The sequence below is a fragment of the Branchiostoma lanceolatum genome, chromosome 2 (assembly GCF_035083965.1).
Source record: "Branchiostoma lanceolatum isolate klBraLanc5 chromosome 2, klBraLanc5.hap2, whole genome shotgun sequence".
NCBI classification, from domain to species: Eukaryota; Metazoa; Chordata; class Leptocardii; order Amphioxiformes; family Branchiostomatidae; genus Branchiostoma; species Branchiostoma lanceolatum.
In genome coordinates, this window is record NC_089723.1 from 28,669,811 (window position 1) to 28,689,899 (window position 20,089).

Genomic DNA, 20,089 nt, shown 5'->3' on the forward strand with positions numbered 1-20,089 from the left:
GAAGACAGTTTCTCTCTCCCGCCAAAAATGTGAGTTACTGCAACCGACTCAAACACCAAAGTTTACCACTCCTGGCAGCTTAGGTAACTCACGCCCCACTATTTCTTATTTGCTCTTGAGTAACATTTACAAACTCGTCTGGGGCGGAGTGTTTGTTCACAGCGAGCCTGGTCAAACTTCAGTCAATAACACCGGTTTCAACCGCTTTGAACTTCTTGTGTCGGTATAAAGGCGCGAACATCTCGTCTGTGTGTCAAAAAGTCGTCTGACAAGTTGTCAAGGTAACGGATCGGGACATACCACTAAGTGTAGGGGTGAACTCTATCTCGTTAGTCTGGGCCATTCGTGGCAGGTGGGTGAAACTAACCTCAGGGTAGGGTCCAATGCATAGCCCAACTTGTTCTACACATGTTTTTGCTGCATTTGAGACGTTGTTTAGATATGTCTTCTCTATATTTCTACGTCTTCTTGTATTTTCCTCATCCCTAGTGGGAGGGCAAGAGAGAAAACGCTCACAGTCACAGCAAAATACCTCAAAAACACAAGCTAGACCCTACATCTGCTTGGAGATTGATATAGGTCAAACTGCAATTTTGTTTTAAGACTGGGGGAAACAAAAAGCTTTCATGTACTCTTTATTGTTCATGCTACTTCATACTTTCTCATCTCTCTCTTTCTCTTTCTCTCATGTCGTATCTGCGTTGATTTTTCTAGACTCATCAAGAGAAAACATGATCCGAAAAATATTTACCAAAGCTAAAATGTGCATGATTTCACAGCACAGGTCTACGTCTGTCTCTTTCCCATATTTGATTGCGCACACATAACACAGTGAGTGAAACAACCTACAGTGTTATCTGGGACAGCAGAGTTTCCATTTCCCGACAATTTTCCCGTATAATTCCTGTTGTCGACATCATGCCCTGACCACGGTAATCTAATCTCATTTTCATCCTCACAATGTTCCGCCTCCAATTTCGGAGCAACTTTCCCGCTTAAGGCCCGGCAAATCGCCACTTTGTATGATGAGATTTCTCCTACTGCGCTGAAATTAGTTCATCATATCATTTTCTTTTGCAACAAATCAAAAGAAATCAAATAACGTTTGCTGCGTAGATCAATTTGTAGGGTATCAAAGATAGAATAACACTGTTCTGATGATTTTTTCTGCCACCAGTAACACTTAGGTCACAGATTACAAACTAGTGATACACAAACATTGCACATGGAAAATAGTAGGAGGAGGGGGGTCTTGGTCTTTCGCAAAGATTCGTCAGACGAAGGTTAACAAGTATGTCGTGATGTGTACGCTACTGGACGGTACACGCAATTGTGTGGTGTCAGAATAGGAACTTTACATATTTTTGGAAATTAAATTTACAGAACTACAAACAATATCATATAATGTTAAACCATAAAAGGTTAAACAATAGCAAGAAAGGGACAATGAACACTTCCGGTAGTTAGTGATGTATTTGGTATATAACTTCATGTGACAAGCGACATGACCCTCTCAGAGACCTAACAAAAGCAATACGGTATGACAGAAACATTGTGTCGCGTGTCATGTGTTTGTACATCGGGGTCGCTTTGTCCCGAAGAGTCCCTAACCACGCGTCCATATCTGTAAATTACCGTCATCACAGCCTTGGGAATGTCAGTGAAATTAGGTGGAAGACATTTAACTAGCGTGTGAACAAAGCACGTGTTTATTGGCAGGTGGTTTGAATGACAGGGGAGTTCTGGTACGCATCGCTAGGGCCTCGGGGTTTGTCAACACTTTTGCACCTGCTGTGTGGGTGTGGTACTGTAAATGCATTTTAAGTTCGCTTGGTTTTAATTTCGCGGTAGGGAGAAAATGGAGTGTTCGCGGTGGTCTTAAGTTCGCGTTTGTGAAAATGGTAGAAAAGGGGGTAGAAAGGCAAAAAAATTCGCGGTGGTTTTAATTTCGCGGAACAACCGGAAAACCGCGAACATAAAACCACCGCGAACATTTTTGCATTTACAGTACTAGTATCTGTGGGCGCGCGCTAACAACACACACGCACGGAACGTATTCAACAATTTCGTCTCTGGGTATTTAAATAAACAGGGTGACACGTAGCAACATAGAAAAACACTCGCTATTGTTCCACTGGAGGCCTTTGGTTTTTCTGTCGTCTTTGTTGTATGATGACAATGACTAGATTTCCAAGCAAGCGTATGACTCGCGCTTCTTCAGTGGTTCTTTTGAAGCATTTAATGCCAATCTGCGGTCCGTTTTACACACAGATTTTCGGAGTTTACTCGGGGTTGCGCGTGAGGAGCTTTGGGCTGCTCAAGTGGAGTTTTCCTACCAGTAAATGCAGCTTGGGTGGCCTACGGTTCTCTTTGCACAGCCCTGAGTCGACTCCAATTCGACTAAAACGCGTGTGTAAATCGGGTTCTCTCGCTCACTAGAGAGACGTAGGAACACATAGTGCTACAAAAGACCAACACGAACAAGCGCTGCCGTTTACATCTGCTTGGAGATTAGTCAGACGATAGAAATGCAGTCCCTTGCTCTATGCAAGAAGGTTATATAGTCTATATAACCTCCTTGCTCTATGCGACGCATTGGCATTGTTGTATTGAACTATTAAAGGTATTGGCAATGTTATGATGTGTACGTTTAACGCTAAGATCTTTTTGAAAGATCAGCATGTTTTGAAAGATCAGCATGTTTTGTACGATCAGCATGTTTTGAAAGATCAGCATGTTTTGGCGCGCCATATGGCGGAGGTATTTCTGGCTACCCTTTGTTCGGAAGTTTGATTAAAACTCGGAGGTTATTATGCAGTTTAAATCCCCGAGGCCAGACATGACACCGTGCCTGGCACGCGACAATCAGGTCTGAAATTAAGCGGCCAATCTCCACACCAAAACTCCCCCATACCGCGTCATGGCACACAAAAACCAACAATTATCCCCCAAGAAACGCGCAAAACATCTGCGTTGTGTCGATCGTTTAACGTTACAGTGTTTAATTTTGTAGAAAAGTAAACACGGGCCTTCAAAACAGTGGCAGAAATTGGTTTGCTTAAGGGCACTAACTTCATTTGCATACAGGTGGTCTCTTGAAGAAAGCTATTCAGACTTTTCCAGATTGTGAGTCGGGCACGCGAGCGGCCCAGACCTAAAGCGTAAAAGACTTGGCTAAGGTCCAGGATACGGCCTCCTGAACAAAACAGGTCGACGCACTGGTATGTTTGAAGCAGACTTCTTTGTTCGCCGGGACAAAGAACTAACGCGAACTCACGCGGATGTTGAAAGTTTGGTTTCAATCTAGCTACTGTCAACAGAGAAGGGAAACCCACAACAACAGCCATGGCGCTGATCCATAAATCTCTAACGTTAGACTCCCGACACGGCGGGACCTTTACGCCACACGGCTTGTAGTACTTGATGAGTACACGGTCGTACATAAAGGGCTCCAGGACAAAGGTGGGACCTTTCACCCGAGGGACAGCCGGACAGGGAGGCAGATGAGGGGTAGTAGGACTGTGCGGACACAAACTAATGAACACGACCCGGATGACCCTGTTTTTAACAACAACACAGACGTCCACTCTTTGAATAATGCACTTGTCACAACTATCTATACTAAAGGGTAGGTAATCTCCAAGCAGATGTAGGGTTCAGCTAACTAGGAGCAAGGAGGGACGTGAAGAGATTAGAAAAAGCGGACCACTAGAAAATGCAAGAAAGTAAAACACTGAGATAAACCATACACCGCTTTATATAACGTTTATCTATCTATTAATCTTTAGGGTGGTCCCTTCAGTTAACATTGTAACTGATTTCCAAGGGAGCCCTATGTATGTTGATTCATGCACCAATGTGTCGTCAGAATTTCAGTATCCAATAATTTACTTTTTGTTGTCCATCCAAGGCCACAACAAGACGATACCATACCCGTGAGGGGTTTATATCGAAAGGTGCATCAGATTAAACAGGTTGATGATAGCACAGAGGACGGCATGACCGATGGCCGGACTGATGAGGTCACATAACCTCACAGCTGTCCTCTACTCCACATGTATCACTATTCACGTCTCTCACATACATCTGCTTGGAGATCATCCATAGCTTTTGAAGCTCTTTTCAGTTCGAACGGCATGTTTTTTACAAAGCCGTTCCATTTTGTCTATTAAATTTTTCTGCATATACCAATGTAACGAGCAGACACTAAGCCTTACCTAACCCTTATTCTTTTTACCTTTCTTATTCTAACCTCCTTGCCTTCCAATGGCAACTGAACGATAGAATCTACATGTATATTCTTCTCTATTCTATACCCTCTTAATAAGGTATTTGAGACACACTTGTTGCACCAGCATATTAATCAACAAGTAATTACAAGCAGCATCCCTGGCAAGAGAGGATGACTTATTTTGGGGCCTTTTGGAACTCCCATCTTCAAATTATATATTCAATATTCAATATATCTGATTGGTCATCTGACGCAGGAAACTAACCGTGAAGCATTTAGTATTCTCAAAGCAGAAGTTTCGGTCGAAAGGGCTAGGGGTGGCCGCGATCTTTGACGTCTCTCTGTCTTTCTGAAAAATCGCGGCCCGTTTTTTGATACAGATTAGTAACGTTTAATATAACTCTCAGTTGGAATACACGAGGAACTATTACAACATCACTTTTGGGTCTTCTAGCTTAGCGTACAAAAAGATGTACTAGAGACATTAGACAGCTTCAATCTGGTTACAGATTCAATACCCCGCCGAGTTAGACCCAGAGGCTAAACTGAAGCTTGAAAAGAAGGCAATAGCTAAATGAAATCGCAAGTTGATCGAGTGTAAGCGACCTCTTGCGATCTAGTAAGCTAGTGCATTTCTGAGCCAGTTGCATTCAATGTATAATACTAATATGGCTTGATTGTGTAAGGTACGGTGACGTTATTCTGGGGTAACAGTCTCTGTGCCACTAGAGTGACTGGACCCAGGTTTCGTTTGCCGACAGAGTGAGATTGCCCCTGTGCAACAGCTCTCCCACTTTGAACAACTGCCGACGCGTACTCGACCAAAGACTACAAAGACGGTACTGGTGGAGTAAAAGCGGACTCTAGCGGTTTTGTAGCATATTGCAGTTTTGTTTTTTTCGGTGGCATTGTATTAGCCTGGGTGCCATCCTATTACTACCGGGGCTCCTACAGTCGCTACCTGTAACAGTGGGGGTTCAAGCGCCTCCAACTGACCAGGCTAACTGGTCGCGACCTTTTAGCGTAGTGGTTAAGGCGTGCGTGGTGCCTGTGATCTGGCCTCCGGTTTCGGCGTGAGTTCGAATCTCGGTTGGGATCACTTCTGTTTCTACTCGCTCCTTTGATTTGTTTCACTGGTTCCCACACCGGCCCTGTGAGCCTGGCAAACGTGTGCCACACAGGGAAGATCGAACTCGGAGATTCGAGGACGAATCTTGAAAAGAAAAGGGGGAGTAGTGTAACAGTGGGGGTTCAAGCGCCTCCAACTGACCAGGCTAACTGGTCGCGACCTTTAAGCGTAGTGGTTAAGGCGTGCGTGCCTGTGATCTGGCCTCCGGTTTCGGCGTGAGTTCGAATCTCGGTTGGGATCACTTCTGTTTCTACTCGCTCCTTTGATTTGTTTCACTACCCTAAAAAAAATAGGGTAGCGAATGTAGGAGCCCCAGTAGTGATAGGATGGCACCCAGTCTAATACGGGGAAGCTTTGCATGAGAAGGCTCCCAAACAAATTGGACAGCACATTTGCAGGGTCTAAGTCTACCTTTATCCAATCTACTGTTATGTAGTCTGTATAACGCAAACTCCAGCTGTCCGGGGATTTCTGTCCCCTCCCCGCGGCTTGGGCGGCTATGCGGTTACAGGGCGGCAAGCCGTTGCAGGAGCTTGATTGAGTTTAGGCTATATCCAATGGTGGTCACAGGATTTCCCAAGAATGAACAAGGACATCATATCCTTGGAATGAAGGAGCAGTATTACTTAACAGCCCCGTATGAAACAGTCACGGGACTCACAGACAACGTGGTGGTACATTACATTGACGGTTGTCAGCATCATAGTATTCGCGGTAGGGAGAAAATAATGGAGTGTTCGCGGTGGTTTTAAGTTTGCGTTTCAAACATAAGTAGCGATCAGTCATAATATATATAGGTGGGCAAACATTTTCGCGGTGGTTTTAAGTTCGCGCTGAAGAGTTCACCGCGAGAACCGCAAACATAAAACCATCGCGAACATTTCTGCATTTACAGTATTTGACACTTGTATATAGTCTCTACTTTGTCTACTAGACTCCATAGGTCGCTGGAAAGATCGTACAAAACGGGCCAAACAGACCTCACATCTGGAAGGACGTTTTGGGGTCAGTTTGAAAACAAGAAATCTGACATAGCAGCACCCACTACCCAGGCTGGTACGATCGTGGTGCCATTGTATCGTATTGGGACTTGGACATAATCTTTGCATGATGAGAGTGACATGTCAAGTAAATCTATTCTCGTTGACTTCCTTGATAATACAGACAAGATTGACATGTCATTTAGTTTGGGCTTCATCCTTATAATGTAACGTTGGGTAACATAAATTCGCGGGGTACTTAAATTCGGGATTTTTCGAAAACGGGGTATTTAGGGATATGTGCTAGATGCAACATAAGTAATGCCGCTAGAAATGCAAACCTGACAGACTTACGTATTCAGAACACTGTTTGAAAAGCTTCGATAAGCATGGATTATAAGGCGACGAGGTCAAAAACTCTCCGTCCCTTATTGGAACAGTCTGAGGGCTTCGTGGGAGAATTACACAACATGGTTGTCGGCTGGTTTATAAGAAAAATGTCACATCCGCTTCCTGCTAAACACAATTATTTACAAGACAACTTATTACAATCTCTTTTGCTAACCTGCAACTGGATTCTAAGTGTGATTAATCATCAAAACTCCTCTCTGTTGCTACAACCTACGGCACGTGTATTTTCCCGCCGCCATATTGTTAACCAGAATCCTGTTGTCAAGCAGACGACAAAGGTTTGTGAGGAACACTTTTTTGTCTAAATGCTGCGTGTGATAGTGGACTGAGGAAGATATTTTCCTCAAAGTTTGCTCCTAACACAACAAGGAACACATGGACATAGTAGTATTACCATTGCTACGGCATCCAGCTAACTTGCCATGAATAATGTAACGTTACACGTTGCCCGATGATGACGATGGGCCGACTTTGAGTGAAGTTCTACCGACTCAACACACGGCTTGTTCCCGAACTGGCCTGATGTGTGCGGTACGGCCGTTTTTTCGTGTATTTTTTTTACTTGGACACGTCTATATCCATAGCACTCTCCTCAAGCCAAGGATGGAACGAATAGCTGCTGTATAAAATGTGATTAGCGGTAAGATATTCAAGACGAATCTTCTCTCCCGAATTAATGTGCCCCCCTGTCCGACAGCACTGTCATTCTGCGTGCGGCGGACGGTAGTTTTAAGTTGAAATATTATGGTGTCAGCACAACTAGAGACAAAATCTACCATATATATGATTAGTGCAAAGATAGTACATGATACTGACAGAATTATAGAAAAAAAGGATGGTTTATTGTTCTGCTAGATTGATTTCAGTCAACCATTATCGGAAAAATCCCGAATTTATGTTACCCAACGTTACCATGATCATCAAAAGAAAAGAAAGGATCAGAAAGTAGCAGGGAGCCCATACCCGTAGCCGGGGGGGGGGGGGGGGTTCCGGAGGGGTCGGAAGAACCCCCCATATGCTTGAAAGGTCCACTTTTTAATGATTAATGTCCAAGATTTTGTTCTTTTGTCAAGGCAGACTTTTTTGTATCACCAGCGGGTCTGAAATCCAGTAGAAAAACTGTTCCCTTTGTCTCTAATTTTTCCTCTGAAATCCTCTCAAAAACAAATTTGCAGGAAATGCCGTTTCAGAAGGTGGAATCTAAAAAAAATTACACGCTCGAATGTCCGCTTTTTGATGTCCAAGATTTTTGATTTTTTTTTCAAGGCGGACATTTTTGAATCACCAGCGAGGCTGGAATCCAAGAAAAACTGCTAACTTTATCTCAGATTTTTTCCTCTGAAATCGTCTCAAAAACGTTCAATTTCTAAAATTTTCCAGGGGAGCATGCCCCCGGACCCCTTAGAAAGCTCGCGCCTACGGCCAACAAAATCCTGGCTACGGACATGGAGCCCATGTGTCTCAGATGATAAGAATCCGAGTGAGATGACAGACAGCAACTCTAACGATAAACACACCTTCTCCCCGGCCGGTCCTGTACTCAACACATGTCAGAGCACCATGTTTACTTTGCCCAGCTTGTCAGTTGCAGGAAATCCTATTACAAAGTAGGGGAAACCTAAACAGTTTCAATGAAAAAAGTAACTAAAACATAGTGAGCAAGAATCGTCGGAAACACATCTTTCCGGCAAATAGTTTATGCACTCTCTCAAATACCACCTCTCTCACTCTGACGACCCGTCCTTGCCTTGCTAAAAGGAGTACGAATCCGTCGTCCCGTGTTTTCCCACCTTCTCATTGAGACTTTCCAAAAGGTCATTTGACCCTGCCAAGTCCTGAAGGAAGCAAAGGAAGCTTGACATCTCTCCAGATCTCTAGAAAAGAAGTACGCATCAGCAATGGCTGCCAACGTAGCAGTCATCCTGATCTTCCTGTCGCTGATCTGCTACCCGAAAACCACACAGGCCACGTATATGGCCATGCAGGCAACTAACCAAACGTTTGTGGAAAGTTCCTATGGACCAGGAAACATTCCAATCAACTGGACTGCCTCTTGGGAAAGGCTCGAAGATGCCGTTAGCCTGTTGTGTTTCCACCACGCCTACGCCCTTCACAACTACACGGCGAGCTCCAAGACATACGCTGGGCACAGTAAGTAAAGAAAATAACTTTACCGTTATAGTATTCATAACACCACAGGTAGCAGCACAGCTAGGCGCAATCTCATCCAATGTAGCCAAGTTCTTAGCTTTGCTTCGGTGAAACCACTCGTAAGCTCAACAGCATTTGAAACCACCATGATTAAGTACATCATGATTAGACCTGAGAACAACTCAGTCACTCTCTGGTTCTGAATGTGAACGTATGTATGTCATTTGGGCGGGAAAGATTTAATACGGCAATGTTTTGTTCGTGGTCCTCTTCATTTTGAGGTTTTGCTACTGTCCTTGACTTGCCTTGACCCATCGTGGTAGCGGTACGGTTGAGACTCAACAACACCAGATGTTTCCGGAAAGGCGAACGTCCGTGAGACTGTTGAACGCTCTTCAGGACATGGCCACAGAGCTCCCGGCCAACTGAAATAAGTAAAACTGATATTTAATTTCCTAATTATTCCTTCTAACTATTTGCCCATAGAGTTACAGCTTCACTTGCTACATACCCCTTAGCGTATCAACTTAGAGCAGACCATGCCCGGGTGTTGGCTACTTCTACTCTTCCTCTAACGTTACCCATTCTATCTCCCTGACAGCGATGAACAACACAGGTCGAGCTGATACCCCCGCCAGGTCAGAAAAAAAAACGGTTGACAAAAACAAACCTTTAGAATGCAGAGTGGCCGCGGATTCCGCACAGGACCTGCCCCCTGCCTTCCAGGCGATGCACTGCACCGTGAGCTGGACAGAGAAACCACAGGTGAACCTCACAGGACACACGCGCGCGTGGGTTTCTGTTTGCTTGTGGAAAAACAAAAATTTCGCACTTCTTTGTATGTGGTAATTCGGCTTGAGCCACCCATAAATTAAACTAGCTACATTACGTTTTCTTACTCACACGTTATTATAGGAGACTCGAAGGAGAATGAACTCTCGTTGTGGCTACATTGTCAACAATGGACTCCAAAATAATACAACAAAACAACCCATATTGTTTCCTATGAAAGGAAAACAATGTTTACGAGAGATGCTAGAAAAAAATGAGAAATCTCTACAGATGTTGGAATGCCCTTTAAGACGTCTCACTATTTCAGACTGTCATCTACTATTGATTTGTTTATCTGTCATTTATGTTTTTAAGTTCTCTGTTCTGTTTGCAGTTATCCACCTCCAGTGATGCTGGGCAAGGACTTTGTGCCCCCATGTCGTGTATCGAGAGGGAAGTAGCGCTTCTTGTCGAGACAGGTAACGCTATTCATGATTTGTCAAAAAGTGGAAGATTATGGAAGAATCATATATTTCCTATGATGACATAGAGTCCCTAAATTGACTTCCGACTCATCGACTTTAAAAACAACGAAAAATGTATACACTTTTCGTTAACATTTGTGTATGGGGCTTATGGTGATTGAGATGATTACACGAGTACAGGTCCAGATGAAAGAAAAGTTCGCATCAGATTTCCCCTGTAAGCTTTTCTCTTCGGACAGTGATACTGGGGCCCACAAACAGACAGAATGATACGCTTTTATAGCATTTACCCTCCTCGTTTGTGCACCCATAAGGTCGCAGAGTAGTCGGGCGGTAACAATATTCAGGCGCGAATCCAAGCCGACCGAACAAACAACGTAATCCAACTCATACACACTCAAAACTGACGTATTCCTCTACCGTCCACCACAGTTTCCGTCTCGCTAACGTACACAAAAGAAAAAACTACGGCCTTTTCAAACAATGTGACGTCTTCTGCCAGGATGACCAACAACATTTTGTACCGTCGGCCGATAGCTGTTTCAAAATGTCTTGCTATAAACAAATAATTTCCCGGCTCATACATTCGACCTGAGCAGTCATTTTGATATGAACGAGAACTGTAACTTGTAGGTCTTCTGGGTATCAAGCCAAAGACACCGAGAGATGTGGACTTTATCGACTGTGAGAGGAACGAAGACGATGCAAGTTCAGGAGCTCTTGGGATCATTTCGACGTAAGTACATCATGTACATCTAAACACGATGATGACCTGACTGCTTTAGTGTTTGCGTAGGCAGTAATATGCAATAGTTATTGTAAATAATAATTGCACTAACGTTGACAATCTAACCGTTCCTAGTGTGGAGTGTTCACTCTGTATTCGGGAGTTCGGGGTTCAAACGCAGGCCGGGCCATACCGAAGGCTTTAGAAGATTCTACATACTGCTTATGTGAAAGAGTATGGGAGTCAAACACACACCTAGTGGACTAGCCCCCAGCTGTGATGGCCCAGTGAGACCTATGGCATAGCCGAACATAGTCTCCCGAGGCGACTCTCCCCCGACCATGGTTAGGAGTGATTCGGGAGCTAGATCGGCAGTTGTCGGCTGGCGTTCGGCTTACTCGGCTGGTGTTCGGCTTAGTCGGCTGGTGTGGTTAGCCATGTTCGGCTATGTGTAACCTATAGAGACGGAGATGGGCACTGAAATGCGCAGAAAGAATTTATCAATCTTTCTTCTCAGTCATTATTGGAAATGATGTCTCATGATAATTGTAAGTTACATTTCGTTTTCAGGATTGCTGGTCTTTCCGTCCTTGTCCTCGTCCTTGTTGGTACAATGTACGAATTCATCATCACTGTGTACTACACAGAGGAGAGGAAGAGATCTTTGACGGCCTGTACGTAAACGAAAGTAGTTCTTTAGTTCACAGAGCATTGGATGTAACTTGTTCAAAGCAAACGTGCATTTCATTAGATATACATAAAAACACCAAAAGTGTGCAATGTGTAATGATTTGAAGGCACGGAGATTAGGATATATTATGGAGCTCTTTAGCTGACTGAAACGACGTGTGCCTTATTTTGATTCATGCACTCTAGCCTCCACCATGCCTTCCTACGGGGGTACAGATGGTATTCGACCAAAGAAAGGGAATAATTGTAATCTCCAAGCAGATTTACACGGTGCACCGAAAATCGTATACATGTATGCTAGCCAGAGAAGCTCAGCTACGGTGCGGAATGGAGCTTATCTGGCTGACTGGAGCATCTCTGGCTAACATATACGATTTTCGGTGCACCGTGTGCTTGGAGATTAGAATATTTGGCCTGCACAGTAAGTCCATGGTACGGTTTACCCGTCGACTGCGCAAATTATTCTCCCTATTAGCCGGCGTAGTCGGTCTGGTAGAGACTAAATGTACTGTTTGAAGACGCTTGATATGCTACATTTGTATTGGTTTTGACCTACCCCATACTTGTATCCTCTCCAGCCAAATGTGGTCGTTTCCTCATGTGTTTCTCGGCGTACTCAAACACAAAGAAAGTGTTTGACACCCGCCAGTCGCCTGGTCAACTCCCGGCGCTCCATGGTCTCCGCGTCTTGAGTTGCCTGTGGATCATCTACGGCCACGTGGACTTCTTCACCATGTTTTTCAATCTAAGTGAGTACTTCACCCCCTGTCTTTGGCACAAAGGTTTACGAAGACTTGGTCAGGATATTGTATATCTTGCTGGTAGCTTTAGAACTGCCGACAGTTGCCACATGAAAGTATTCATTAATTTATTGAATTAGTTATTAAAATATTTATTTATTTATAAAGAAATGATGAAACGCAGTTTATCTGATGCTGTTTGCGGCATTGCGCAATCCAGTATTTTCATTGATAGATGTACAATAGGGCAAAATGTATAGGAGTAGATAATGTATAGATATGAAAGTAGATGGAATGAAGTAGATTCTATAGGACATTGTGTTTTTGATAGTGCGAAAATTTCCATCAGCCAACAGATCCGAATACGATGGTCGTCGTCGTGAATGGTGGTACTTTGTCCTCGACTGCAACAATATGGCAGTAGACACCTTCCTCGTTCTCAGGTACGTGTAGCTAGCTAGGGAATTTCCAAAGAACGTTATTGAATATCGTAAGACTTAACACAAAGGTTGTTTCGGTTTAGGAGTGAATCCAATATGTTTTTGCTAACTTTTTATTTATGGAGACACAGATAACTACAGAAGAACCTGAGCAAACCATATAGATAAGTTAATCTATCAAAGACACTAACTTGCAGTACAGGCCTAGGTGTGTGCTATACGATAAACGATACATAGATCCGTTTACTGTATCATATAGTCTGCTAGTGGAGTGACACCACAAGAAAACGAATCCAAAGTATGACAGTCTCGGCTGAATGAAGAAGGATATTTTAGCATTTTATCATCAATTTTGCAAATGAGGTCCTCATTAGCATAATTCATATTTACATGTTTGAATATCAACATCTACACATAATCATGATCTCCAAGCCGAGCACTACAGGGGCAGAATAGTACTAGTGTCCAGCCGTAGGGGGACGGCTGGAGATTGTTGGCTGGCTGGATACTTACATTAACATGCTTTGTTATGATTTAGGAATGATTTACATTCAAAATACGTTTACCTTTCTTTAATTGTGTTCCGTTTTCGTTTGGTAAGTGCTTTTTTGGTCACCCACTGGCTCCTGAACCAACTGAAGAAGAACAATGGTGAGTTTACGTGGAAGGACCTTGGTCGTCACTACCTTCACCGCTACTGGAGGTAAGACCTAATGATTACCTTCGCCAAGAAGGTTATGTTTTCAGTAGCGTTCGTGTGTGTGTGTGTGTGTGTGTGTGTGTGTGTGTGTGTGTGTGTGTGTGTGTGTGTGTGTGTGTGCGGGCGCGCCTGTTAGTCTGTGAACACAACTGGCCTGACTGGATTGTATTGATATTTGGTATGTGGGTAGCTATAGGACTTGACGAGACCTCGAAATGATTACATTTGGCAACTTGACATGTACAGAACAGAGGATAGAAAATAAATTCCACTGCCGCACCACGTAACGTTACAGCCGCCAGGAGCTCGACAAAACTCGACCTTGTGGAAACAGTGTCATGAGACGATATATGCTAAGAATAATAGAGTGCATGAAAAAGAAAAACAGAAAAAAACAGTGACAGACAAATTACTCTTTCCCTAATCTCCAATCCGATCTATCGGTGGCAAAGACCGTATCCAACTGGTAAAATGAGTTAATAGCCACCGCCTGTTGCAGGTTGGATACGGTCGTTGCCACCGATAGATCTGCTTTGAGATTATCTTTTCCAACATTACTGATTATTTGTTGCTTATCTTCAGACTGACTCCGGTCTACTTGTATCTCGTGTTGCTCATGCTTCCGTCGGAGAAAGGATGCCAGACTTACTGGTGGGCAAACCTGCTCTACATCAACAATTACTTCACGGGTGATGAACGCAGTGTGAGCCTTTCAAACTTCGCAAGATCCGTGTCGCATGCAGTTTAATTCCAATTTTGCAATTGTTTTAAACTACGTAACATCAAAAGATATCAATATCATGCAAATTGTAAATTTATGTTGAACGTTGTCCACCGTCACTTCATTTCCTAATGCCGCAAATATGAAATACCCGTTATTAACTATGTGAAATCATGGTATTTTGTCATTGATTATACAAATCTGGTATTTATTTGTATAATTTATATTTATCGATGTTCCACTCTTTTTCAGTTACATGTATGTCATATGTTTTTATTATAGCATAATCAACATAACGTTTTATCAAGATTCATAATTAGGTTTACAAAAAGATATTTGTTCTTTAATCTATGGATTAATGATGGGTTAATGATGTTATGTTACCGCTTCAGTGCGTAGGTGTAGCCTGGTATCTTGCTGTGGACATGCAGATGTTCATCATTGCGCCTGGTCTCATTCTTGTCATGTACAAGTAGGTATACTTTTTTAGACTTTTATGAAACGTCGTTAGAACATCTATCATTGGTGTGCATCAATGCAGCACTTATCTCTCTACTTTCTATACACCATAAGCTCAACACCCGAGCAGGTACAATACGAGTAGATTTACAAAATACAATAATTCATTTTTTCAAGGTACTACAGGACTAACAAAAGTGCCATTGACAATGCTTCCACATAGTGCAGGTAGTAACTTCCATTGCTTCTGCATACGAATATATGCTACATAACGGGAAATAAGTGCAGCAGCCACGGTCCACATGAAGTTAACAGTACCTCTACCATTTCTGCGATGAATTGCATGAAATGAAAACAACAGCAAAACCGACCTGTGTAATCAACAATACATCGCAACACTCGGTAACCATTCAGTGGTTTCATTGTGTTCTTCCTTTTTAGACGTATGAGTCTTACTTGGTTTCCCGTCCTGATTTCTAGGAAACCGAAGCTGGGCGTCACCATCAACGTCCTCCTTGTGGTACTGAGCTGGGTGTTCTATGGCGGTCTGAGGCAGCTTGATCCTATGTAAGTCTGTCCCCTGAAGTTGTACTATATACAAACAAATATCTCGATTGCAGTTGGCGATACTCTCCAAGCAGAGATTAGGTTTCGTCTTGTTTTGGACGTCTTTTTAGGCGTTCTTTCGGTCTCTCTATTTTGTCAGCTTCTCTTGGTAAGACATAGAGGCCGATAAAATTCCTAAAAAGACGTCCAAAACAATCCGGATCATAACATATATGGAGAGAAGAATTAACCAAAGTACTGCACATGGAAATGGTGTAATTTTCTGTCGCTGCGTTCGGAGACACAACACGCGTTACGACAGCTTAACCTATTCTGTTTTACCCTTGGGACAATGGACATCGCCATGTTGGTTCATGACGTCATCGGTCGGCTATCTTGACTCGTTTTTCTCACTATGTTTAGCGCGGAACCTAAAGGAGTCGGAAATTCGTATTTCTGGACGCCCGGCAGAATGGGTCCTTACATCATGGGGATACTGCTGGCGTACCTGCTCTTCAGGACCAACAGCAAAGTGTCCAACACCAGAGCTACTAAGGTAACGATGCCCCGATACCCCCGTGGGGGGTACCCGTTCGGGCCCCGACGCCACACATTTGTCGGACGGCCGGGAACGGGTGGGGGGGGGGGGGGGGGTGTTTACACGGTTAGCTCACGGCGTCTATTTTTTATCGGCTCCCGCGTTGATTTTAAGTTCGGGCTAAAATGATTCAGGGTCCCGGCCAGGCCCAAAATAGCCCGGCAGCCGCAGGGTGTCTCACGGGGCCACGTAGGGGTCACGCCCGAAAGTGCCAAAAACGGCCGTGAACTACCTGGCGGGGCCCCTTTTCCAATTGAGACCGAAGCATTACATGGGTGCTCTTGTTCACCTCGTTTCCAGATCCTATACATACATGACCCCGTTATACCTTGGAGAATGTTGTATGGGGCGGACACATTTGCTTTGTATTGTAAATGTTATACCCAAAGTGATGATTTTCAACACAGTTAATCAGTGTCAATGTTGATATCGGTATAAGCTGGAAGATATAGAAAAGATACAATACTCTGCGCAATTCGCATTGGTGGTGACTCCGATGTTTTACTATTCTTTCTATTGCTTTCAGGTTCGGATGTTAGTAGGATGGGCTTTTGGCATAACTTTAGGGCTTGTCACAACCGTGATGCCTACTATGCTAAGGGCTATGACCCCATGGCCAGGCTTCGAGATCAGGGCAAACATCGGTTGGAGTGCCGTGGAGAGGAGCATCTTCGCCGCTTCAGTTTGCTGGATTATCTATGCCTGTTGCGTTGGATACGGTGGTAAGTCATATCCGCGAAATGTTACATGATGGTGAATAGAATAAAATTACAAATATAGTTCCGCGACCTCATACCTTCGCCAAGCAATTCTGTCTCATTGCAAAATGTAATTAGCAACTACATACATCATCTAATTTGCGTGATAATTGACTGAAAATGCTCACTTCTACAGAAGTTGCAAATATCAAAATCCTAACTTCGCCAAATGATGCTTACATTTTTGAGAGACGTTTGATAAATATTTCTCATTGACTATGCAAATATTGTCCTCATTTCAATAAAATACATCATTTGATAATCTTCTGTACTGAAATAACAAAAGTTGTTCAGTGTATGAAAGTCTTATTTAAGTAAAGAAGGCCTTTGTAGCATTGCCCCATACATTATGTAAACATTCATGATGATGATGATGATGATGATGATGATGATGATGATGATGATGATGTAAAAGAGACCCTCCTTTGCGTGATTTTTGTCTGATAATGTTCACAGTTACTTCATCCAAGTAACATCTACCAGCAGACGGTACATCGGCGAGCGCGGCAGTGCACTGTCACAGGGTATGCAAATTGTATAATTTACTTTTGATTATGGAGTATTGTACTGTGGCTTCATTTCTTTTCTTTTTCTATCTACACAGGTATCGTCTCGGAGTTCCTATCCTGGAAGGCATGGCTGCCGCTAAGTCGTCTGTCATATGTCACCTACCTTATACACTCGATGCATATTTCTGTATTTTACGGAATCTTCGAGAGCCTTATCTACAATGGACTGGCATGGGTAAGTAATTAGTACACGAGGCCAGAATAGTGAGGCAAGTATAGGGGAAGTGTCTAAAAACATGAAAGAAACGAAGAAAGTACTAGTGTTGTACAAAAAGTCATGGCTCTTTTAATGACTGGCTTTGGGTGAATAGGGGAGAATAGTTTGTGTAAAGGAAGTACGTAATGTAAGTGCAACAGAAATGACAAAAAGGCATCTCTCCGTTTCTTTGTTATTTGTTTATTCAAAGGAAACATCAAATGCTACAAATAAATGGACCAAGACAAAGTGACGGCGGACTCCATTTGAACACAACTTATTTTCTCACCGCTACTTGAACTTGTGTAAATAGTAAATGAACAAATACCTAGTTTGAACGTGAGTCCGAACTCCGCTTCCAGAGGGAAAAAAAGACGTGTATACCTCAGAACGTTTTGTTACAGTGATGTAGTCTTGAGTGGCTAACATGATTTAACAGTTGAAACCAGAAGAACACGTATCTCTTTATCTACCAGGTCGTTATTTTCGCCGGACTCTCGGTTTGGTCCTTCTGCTCAGCGTGTATGTATTCCGTTGCGGTCGAAGTTCCTTTCTCTGAGCTGGGAAAGATGATCATCCCTCAACGTCGTGGTCGGCAGCCCGAGAACGGCAAGGCAACCGGGGCCGAGGAACCGGAGACGCTCCCGCTCCAAGGTACTGTCGCCTGGAGGACAGACGCTACAGTTGATTCTCCCTATTGGAGCCCATCATACTACACGGAAACAAGACCACGTAAAAGTTCTCACCTAAATGTCAATCTCAAACATTCTTCTCCACCAGAAAGTCACATATTTCTATAACCATGCAAAGGAATTGGGGGTAACCATGCAAAGAAAATTGGTGGTGGTGATGGTGGTGGTGGGGGACGGGGAGAGGGGGGGGGGGGCTGCTCAAACCCCGGCTGACTAAACAGACCCTGCCTTTGATCCCAGTTTTCTCCTGTATTTGTTCAAAGGACCTAACATCATATTCTGACCAACATGGGGAAGCCTATTCCCTGTCTGTTCCTTCTAACACAAAAATTCTTCAGATTGGCCCAAATCATCAATTTCAAGGAAAGAAACGATTTTCAAGGCTTTTAAGTTGGCACTATAGTCATATTCAGCCCTCCTCTGCGCAACTAAACTGTGGCGTCTGTCCTAGATGCTCGTGCTTTTAACGCAACTTTCTATCACCCCAAATTGTTGGTTTACCACAGCGATTTCATCCATAGCATTAATATTTTGGAACTTTCACTCTGTGCTTTATCTGCTATAGCGCTAGTCATGAGTGCTGTAGCATGTCGGACTACCAAAATTAGATAAGATAGCATAATTTGAGTCTAATCGTCGTAAGCCAGATTCTAAGCACGGTTTACTTATCTATTTCTCAACAGCAACACCACGAGAAGAACTCTCACAGAAACCAGAAGACCAGAAGACCGACAAAACCCATGTGGAAAACAACGTGTAGATCAACTGACACGAATCGGCGCTTTATTAGGCCATTGAATTGTATGTACCTCATGTAACAAAATTTAATGCTAATCATGCAAAATAGGACTAACTTTGCGAGATTATGCTAGCAAGGAAATTCTGTTATTTCCTTAATCACTGACGAAAGATAGCGGATGCTGCTGTACCGTCTGACTGTTTCAAAATTTTATCCAGTTGCCTGAGTGACTATTGTTGGCGTATCTTATTTCCTGGATGTCTAACCTTCATCAACGTATCATACCAGTATTTTACATCTGTCTTTTGCTTTTGATGTTAGGAAGAAGTGATGTAGGTTTGGGTCCCTCGGCAACTAATTTTCGAACAGCAGGGGCATTTTTGTTAAGACACTTCAAAGAGCATATTCAATAAGGAGGATTTCGATGATTTGGAGCATGCAGGTTATTCAGACAGAGATGTGAACAATAAGATGCAAGGTTATAACTTAATTTTTACAACAAATGAGGAAAGTCTATAATTCCAGTGTTTTCCATGATATATCGTCAATACATTTAACAGATATAATTTCTGGCAGGTTAAACATGAACAGATACCAATGATGCAAATAAGGGCCTCATATGCATAATCAATACAAAAAGGCCATACATCAATAACACAAGACAAATATATTCACAACAACTCTAGATATCACCGGAGGTATGAGGTCTTCGAACTTTTGTTACTAGTATTTGATATTTTGTACGCAGTTATTTATCGTATATCATATACGAAATGATTCTGTTATATGAAAATAAAACAAAATCAATTCATTAACACAAAATAACCTTTATCTTTATTTACATTATCTTGTACCTACTAGGTATTAATAAAGGTATTAATGTAATGATCTCGGTCACTGGGTGGGTATAAACTATTGCCTTATGTCTTAGATGAGAAAATCCTTTTCACACAAATTATGATATGTACTGCGGATAGATACAGTTCATATGAAGTAATAAGTCATTGCATCTTTGTGCAACAAAGCTTATACACGTTTGAAAAATTGCTTGGTCTTATTTTAGGAACAAGTGAGGACTAAGATTAAAGGTGATTTCCAAGTTTTCTAAACTTTAATATACGTTACATACATAATATTTTACCTTTAAAGAAAAATAGAGAATAGACAAAGGGCCAAGTTGTGCATCCAGGTGCGTCGACGTCAGTCGCAATGACGAAGATCCAATTGAAAATAACCCTGAATCTCCTGCATACATTCTGACACAAAAGGCATTGTAATCAAATAAGAGACGTGCACAGAAACTATCACTCGTTCAAACATATCAAGGTGGACGGATAAAGAAAAGGAATGAAATAA

At 42.8% G+C, this 20,089-nt stretch overlaps 1 protein-coding gene across 1 annotated transcript; it reads left to right on the forward strand.

The window, feature by feature from the left end:
• The first annotated feature begins 7,756 nt into the window (after positions 1 to 7,756).
• LOC136428414 (nose resistant to fluoxetine protein 6-like) lies at positions 7,757 to 18,959 on the forward strand. The gene is made up of 16 exons (XM_066417893.1): positions 7,757 to 8,902; positions 9,504 to 9,667; positions 10,068 to 10,152; positions 10,792 to 10,894; positions 11,456 to 11,559; positions 12,154 to 12,324; positions 12,665 to 12,758; positions 13,357 to 13,458; positions 14,038 to 14,158; positions 14,569 to 14,648; positions 15,116 to 15,202; positions 15,605 to 15,737; positions 16,306 to 16,501; positions 17,142 to 17,281; positions 17,779 to 17,956; positions 18,678 to 18,959. Exons 1-16 carry the CDS (start codon positions 8,650 to 8,652, stop codon positions 18,752 to 18,754), a joined length of 2,088 nt encoding a protein of 695 aa, XP_066273990.1. The 5' UTR covers positions 7,757 to 8,649; the 3' UTR covers positions 18,755 to 18,959.
• The last annotated feature ends 1,130 nt before the right edge of the window (positions 18,960 to 20,089 follow it).

Excerpts from the sequence above, each read along its gene's own strand:
- LOC136428414 (XM_066417893.1), top strand. The coding sequence starts at position 8,650 with ATGGCTGCCAACGTAGCAGTCATCCTGATCTTCCTGTCGCTGATCTGC. Across the intron at positions 14,649-15,115 it reads CTCATTCTTGTCATGTACAA|GAAACCGAAGCTGGGCGTCA; the intron begins GTAGGTATACTT and ends CCTGATTTCTAG. Across the intron at positions 17,282-17,778 it reads TCTACAATGGACTGGCATGG|GTCGTTATTTTCGCCGGACT; the intron begins GTAAGTAATTAG and ends TTTATCTACCAG.